This window comes from Callorhinchus milii, unplaced genomic scaffold (assembly GCF_018977255.1).
Source record: "Callorhinchus milii isolate IMCB2004 unplaced genomic scaffold, IMCB_Cmil_1.0 Scaffold12, whole genome shotgun sequence".
Classification (NCBI taxonomy): domain Eukaryota; kingdom Metazoa; phylum Chordata; class Chondrichthyes; order Chimaeriformes; family Callorhinchidae; genus Callorhinchus; species Callorhinchus milii.
Window position 1 is genome coordinate 8465845 of NW_024704753.1, and position 7497 is coordinate 8473341.

Below are 7497 nucleotides of genomic sequence, written 5' to 3' on the forward strand. Positions count from 1 at the left end.
TATTTCCACCCTTACTTCCCTCGGTAACCTAGGATGCATCCCGTCCAGACCGGGTGACTTACCTACCTTGAGCACTGCCCGTCCCCTTTTCCTACCATGGCAGGGTGGTCACGCACTCATTCTCCTTCTGAACCCTCTGTGGCTGTGGGGTGACCATCTCCTGAAACATTCAATCCATGAACTCTTCAGTCTCCCTGAGCTCAAGCAGCCAAAGGCACTTCCTACACACGTGTTTGTCCAGGGCACACAAAGAATCCTGGAGTTCACACATGCAACTAGTCTCAGCTGCCCTGCCATATTCCCAGACGTGTTTTATATTCTTTAATATAACCTATATATTTTATAATTATGCACCTCTTTCCCCCTCTGCACCGAATTTCCACTCTCACCAAATTCCTTAACAGAATTCTCACTTTGTTCCACCTCACTCAGGTCTCGCCTCACGCTGCTGGGCTCTCTACTCAAGCTGTATAGCTGTATGTAGGGTACAGCTAGTCGATAATACAGCTAAACAGCTATTTGCACACATATCCTTTTGGAAGGACTACTGTGGTAGGACTCCTATTGGGAGGACTCCTGTTCAGAGGACTTAGTGGGAAGACTCAGTGGGAGGATTCCTGGTTGGGAGGATTCCTGTTGGGAGGACTTGCGTTGGGAGGACTCCTTGTTGGAGTCCATCCATGTGTGATGAGCTTGGTTAGGTCTCGAATGACACTCCACCATGCAAGACCTTTACGATGAGGTATAAATCATGCCTCTACGTCAATTGGTTAGACCAGGGGTGGGCAATTATTTTGGGTGGCAGGCCACTTCATGAGTTTTGGTAAGCTTCGCGGGCCACACACTTAATATAGATCCAAATGCTTAATAATAGCTCAAAATCAAGTCTTACACTTGTACATTCATAAAATAACGTGTATATAATTGACATTCATTAAAATTAGGTTAAATAAAAACAACTCATTGAGCAGACGTTTATTCGATATTTATTTGTTTATTCACATATTGATGAGAATGTGAAAAGCTCACTCAATGAGAAGAATGAAAGCGCTGATGTGTGTTAACCAGACAATTGAAGTCAGGCATCGTCTCCGTTGTTGCAATGTGGAGTACTGTTGCAAGGTGGTCATCAGTCATCACAGATCTATATTTTGATTTATTGAATTTCATCACAGAAAATGTCTCCTCTTGTATGTATGTTGATCAAAACAGCACAAGGATCCTCTCGGCATGAGCCTTTATTTTTGGAAAGGTATATTCATTAAGAGAGGAGTAAAAACTGAGAAGCGGCACTGAATTGAATTGCTCCGCAAGCAATGGATCACATTGCAGATCAATATGCTCAAGTTGGAAGTCAAATGGGGCTTTGTCAACATCAAATGAGAAAGATGAAGAGACCAAAGACAGGTCATTTTCGATCAAATTGAAATCCTGGAATCGGCGATAAAATAAATAATTTCATTATAAATGACTTGACGCTGCAATACAAATCGTGCACAAAAGCCCCCTTCCGTTGCAGTTTTGAATTCAATTCATCCATGTGGCCCATGGTATCAACGGCAAATGCAGCTGTGCGTAATCTGAATCTTTTTGTTCCATGCTCAAAAATAAATCAAGCTCTGTTCTCAGTTCCGACACTCTTTTCAAGACCTTTCCTAAACTAAGCCATCTTACATTTGTGTGATACAGAATATCTGTGTGCTCAGATTCCAATTCCTCAAGCAGAGTTACAAATTGCTTGTGGTTTAATCCTCTGCTCGAGTGTAGTTGACCACTTTCGTAACTGTGTCCACGACATTGCTTAGTTTTAGAACACTCTTACAGAGGACCTCTTGGTGGATAATGCAGTGTAGAAAACCAATATTCTGTTCTGGATTTGTTTCTTTGACTTGATCTTGAATTCTTTTCAGTAACCCAACATTTTGTGGAGTCCTGTAGCTCAGTGGTTAGAGCACTCGCTTTGCAAGCGAGAGACCTGAGTTCAATTCCAGGCAGGGCGAAACCTTGGGCAAGTTTCCTTACTCCACACAGAGCCTAATAATAATACCTCCAAAACAAAAAACAATAATAAATTGGTCATTTTCAATCTACGACTGTTTGTTGGACACTGCTGTGCGCAATTGACTGCCGCGTTTCGCCCACAAATATACAGTCAATTCACTTTACAGCATATTCTGTGAAGTGCTTTGAGACGTCTAGAAGACGTGAAAAGTGCTATATCAAATGCAAGGATTATTATTTATTTTTTTTCCTGTCAGATTAAGGTGGTGACATTCACCAAATTTTTCTACTTCACTCGTAATTTTAAGATACGCTTATTTTCTGCCTCCAAAACATCTTCTCCAGTTGTCGTATCTTTCATTGACTGCATTGATGCCAATTCTTCTGTGACCTCAAAATGTTTGGTGATACCTCAAATAAAAATTATCAACTGGGCTGTGTCTTTGAAATCACAACTCTCATCGAGTGCCAGTGAAAAACATGCAAAATTGCTTGCTTTATTTTGTAACTGCACACTGTTTTTATTTGTGTGTGACCTCTGTCACTACTTTGTTGCAGAATACCATGCATACCTTTTTGGGAGCTTAATTAAAGCATTTTGTTATATGTTTTTTAATATAGCTCATCAACAATAGGAAATCCCCTCCAAGAAAATAAGCCCATGATGCTCCCCCATGCAAGACCTTTCCGATGAGATATAAATCAGTCATTTCGTCTTTATCAATATAGATTAGATTAAGTAGACATAGGGTTGTCTAGGACTAATAACAATTTGTGTAACTTCTCAGTCGTGTCTTCGAGCCTCTGTTAAATTCTTAAGGAGGGAGGTAGGGAAATACACAAAACAGGTAGTTGCTGAACTCAGTGGCTTGGTAATGCAATAAGGCTCTGAGGAAAGCATCTCAATTGATTGAGCAGTAAATCAATTGAGAATATATGTGTCCTGTTTGCTCTAAGTAGTGAAGTTCCAGAAGAGTAGGGATTTGCACTTACAGAGATAGATCTGAAAGTAGAGGCCATCTAGAACACTTTGGTTACTAAACTTTGCAGGCTACATAAAGGGGTGAAACCATTGTGCTAGTGTGGTGTTCTATAATGTAATAATAATACTAATCCTGTCTCAAAGCCTTTCACAGAATATACTATGAAGTGAATTGACGGTACTTTCTGGGTGAAACGCAGCAGTCAATTACGCACAGCAGAGTGGATGCGTGACCAAATTTTTAAGGGATTATTATCCCTGGAAAGCGATCCGCCAATCGACTAACAACCAATTTCTACTTACTGCTAAGTAAGGCATATGGAGTAAGGTAACTTGCCAAAGGTTTCGTCATGCCCAGAAATCAAATCTGGGTCCTGTCACTTGCCAGGCGAGTGCTCTAACCAATGTTACGGGATTCCTAACCCTAATGTAGTGCTTTCATGCATAAGAACCATTATCTACGACAATAATTATCCTTGCATTTCATATAACACCTCATCATGCTGTCAAGTCTTCTTAAAGCGCTTCAGAGGAATTACTGTAAAGTGTACTTACTGTGTTTTTTTAATGAACGCAGCAATCAGTTTGCATACAGCAGTGTCCCATGAAGTGAATGACCAATTTTATCCGGGGGTTGTTGGCCAGGATAAGATTCTCTTATCGAATAGTACCATGAGCTCTTTAATGTCCACCTGAACAGGCAGTCAGATATTGGTCTAACGTTTCATCCAAAGGTACCTCTAAAAATGCAGCATTACCCGATCACTGTATCAGAGGCGAGACTAGGCATTCAAGGGACAGACATGGGGTTTGAACCCTCAACTTTCTGACTCAGAGGTGAGAATGTTACCAAGTGAGCTCGGCTGACGCTCTATAGAGCACAAAGTATCACTGTGGGACTCATGTCAACTGATCTGCATACCTTATTTTTTATTCATGGCATCAACTCATATGGGCTTGATATCACCTTTTGTCTGTATTATAACCCCAGGATTTTCAATATTTGTGATTTTGTAGAACAATTGTCACACAGCATAGAAAACACTTTTATTTCCAATGGATTTTATACGTAATATAAATGCTAAATGATGAATAGGACAGAATACCAAATGGTATAAATCCTCAGGCATCGTAACTTAAAAAGCAAGTGCAGCTTGTTTTATTATGTGGAACCATATGGAGAATAACAGATGGTTTGTGAATTACTGAGATCGTTTTGGACATTATTTGCAAACATGAGGCCAAAACCAATGAGGATCTAATGCATGTCTGTAATTTATCCACTGACTGACATTTATTCTAAGAAAATGTACAATCTTCTTTCTTCTACTTGCTATGCTTATGCATGTGTTAGTTTGGCTCAGTAGGGAATTATCTGTGAAGCACTTTTGGACATGATAAGCCATTATTAAAATGCATAATCTTATTATATTGAATACAAAGGGAGGAAGCTTTTATTAATGAACAGCGATGTAACATAAGAATATAAGAAATTCTAGACAAAAAACAAGGTCCATCTATCAATAGAAAAATAATCCTTGCATTTGATATAAGGCTTTTCACATCTTCTAGATGTCTCAAAGCGCTTCACAGAATATACTGTAAAGTGAATTGACTATATATTTTGTGGGCGAAACGCGGCAGCCAATTGCGCACAGCAGTGTCCCACAAACAGTTGTGGATTGAGTGACCAAATTATTAATGTTTTTTTTTCTAGAGGGATTATCAACAGGCATGTGGAGTAAGGAAATTTGCCCAAGGTTTCGCCCTGGCAGGAATCGAACCCAGGTCTCTCGCTTGCGAGGCGAGTGCTCTAACCACTGAGCTACAGTACTCCTAGTTCGTCTCTAGTTCACCTTCCACCTTCCTGGTGGTCGCGTGCACATATGTCCCGAACTATCTATGTACTATATCCCATAATGTTATTTCCTAAAAGAAAACTATCTAATCTGTGTTTGAAAGAATCAACACTTCCTGCTTCAACCGTCTCCCTAGGGAGCCTGGTCCACAGGTTCACTATTCAATGTGTTTATTGTAGGTTATCTGCTCTCCAACCATCTGGTTAATGATGGACTTGAAGGTTATAGGAATAATATGGACTGAGGTGGTTTGTGTCTTCTTAGATCAATAGAACCAATACCTGTGGAATATTATTCTCGGCTGCAGCGTTAAATTGATACAGTGACAATTTACTGGATTGCCTCGGAATCATTTCAAACTTATCTTGCATTCTCTGTTAAGTTATATCTTTGAGGAGATTTAAATACGCTGAGTGCTTATGACAGGACAAATCATAATGTGGAAGAAATGAACTTGATGAGACACAAAGCCCTTGCTCATTCCATATTTTCTTTGCTCTTATGTCACCTTTGCAAGATCAGAACCGATGTCTATTAGAAGTACAAAATCAGAGCAAAATATAAAGTCTTCATATCAGAAATTGAAAATTACAAGCCTATAATATTCTGAAACATAAATGGTACCTACACCATTTACTCTTGTACAGTACTTTACTGGTAACACTCTATTCTAAACCACTAATAGAATCTTGATTGCTTATTTTTTTTTGGTAGTTAAACCATAAAGACACTGTCTGTGACTCCATTTCTGAATACCTACGAAGACCTGTATACAGCAGATTTTGTGTTTTACAAATAATATAACATTAACTAGATTAAACCAAAGTTCACTTCTTTCCAATCATTAACATAAAGGTTGATGTAAGCTTTTTGTTTCATATCTTTACCCTTCCGCCCTCCATATGCAACCACTAAAAGCTCCAGAAACACGACCAAGAGACACATGAAGGATTAGGCCAATGGAGGAACGAGGAGGAGATGGCATCGGAGGCAGCTGACCTCAGGAAGTACTTTGTCTAGTCCATGACAGATACAGTATGTTTTTGTGACATTTTTATGTACCTAGACTTTAAAGATTTATTTCCTTTGTGCGCCAAATTGTAATATATTTCAGTATGCAATAACGTTAAAGGACAAGTAGAATTGGCAGGATTCTTGCCTACCTATTAAGTCTCAACAGATAAAAAAAAACTAATTGTTTTGATCAGCTGCGATGTACTAGCTCCTTAGCCCTTTAGTATCATAACTCTTACCGTCATTGTCTATGATTTCCAGCCAAGAATTTGGTCAGTGCATCAGCCTTGAGAAGAACGAGGATGAGGAAGAAGAATGTAGAAGATGAGACCATTCGATGCCCATTCAGATTAGAATTTCTTTTTGAATTACTCCTATTGTTGTGATTGTTAGCTGACAGGTATTTTCATTGTATTGCATTGGAACAGGAGTCAAGTGTGTCATTAGTAGTGTAAGGAGAGAAATTCCACCTGGGCCTCAATTTATTTATGTACCATTAGAGGGTCCAGAGTTTTGGCAAATTATTTTGAATCCAGTCTTAACTTTGAAGTCATTTTTCTGGATACGTTAAAGGGATTTATAGAAAAATAACTTCAAAATGAAGCCTGTATTTAAGAATTTGGCAAGTTCTGTAAATGCTACACAAAGAAAGGAGCATATCTAGATCTAGGTGGAATTCATCCCCATAATTCTTCGCAGTTATGATGTAGTTATATGCACATTACCTTATTATTGTTGAACACCATGAGCCACAGCACTGCTTTAGATGCAGTGAAAATGAAGCTGTCCAACAACAACATATACAGCGTCCTTTACGCAGCGTGGCATCTTGGAGCCCCTCACCTGCTGTCCATGATATGTTTGTAATGTGGAACCACTGTTTTTTACCAGAGTTAATTCACTGTTATGATTTAAGCTGGACCACTTGAAACTCGCTCTCCTTCTTTACTGTCCCCTTGTTATCACAATTGGCAGCAGTTTGGTTCATTTCAAATCTAGTCATCATTACTTCTTCTTTCTCTCCTCAATAGAACAGCAGCTGCTGTAAACATATACTGCTTCACTGATTGGTTTTGTAACATCTCAAGTGAAGTGTTGAACTGTTTCAAGATTGACAAGTTTCAGTCAAAATAATAGTTTTGCTGGTGACCTGTATATATGACTGCGTTCCTTATTGTGGTGACTTGTTTCAAATATAGTTGTTCTACCCAGTCTTGAAAAAAATTAATAAATGCCATGTATATTGCTGTCTTGTGTGGTTAATGTCATACAGTTTCTATGCAACATTGAGTTAGGCATGATTGGTATTCTGCGCTCATACTTCACTGACTGTGTGAGACGCGATCCTTTATAGTTCTATTGTGCACTAGTAAAGCCCAGGCTTTGTTGTACTGCAGATAAGATAAACCTGAAAAGCTATCACCCTTATTCGATAAGATGAAAGAACAACGCAGTGACAAGGAAAGACTGACCTTTTGGTATAACATGTTATTTCCCATTATGATTCTGTTAGCTTTGTGGATAACCGCAACCAACAGACCTTACAGGACACTCAAGCATTTGCAGATTCGGGCAATAAGAAAGGCTTAAAAATGCATGCAGTAACATTTGTAAATATATGGTGTAACCTTTAGTGGTAAT

The 7497-nt window shown here is 39.0% G+C and overlaps 1 protein-coding gene across 6 annotated transcripts in view; it reads left to right on the top strand.

Moving 5' to 3' along the window:
* Positions 1-7089, top strand: part of fhit (fragile histidine triad diadenosine triphosphatase) — a 539096-nt gene extending 532007 nt beyond the window's left edge. For all 6 annotated transcript variants that reach the window (XM_007895159.2, XM_007895160.2, XM_007895162.2 and 3 more), the window contains 2 exons: positions 5761-5877; positions 6118-7089. In XM_007895159.2, coding sequence (XP_007893350.1) covers positions 5761-5862 — 102 coding nt within the window. In that variant the 3' untranslated portion in view covers positions 5863-5877; positions 6118-7089. The remainder of the gene's footprint in view (positions 1-5760; positions 5878-6117) is intronic.
* The last annotated feature ends 408 nt before the right edge of the window (positions 7090-7497 follow it).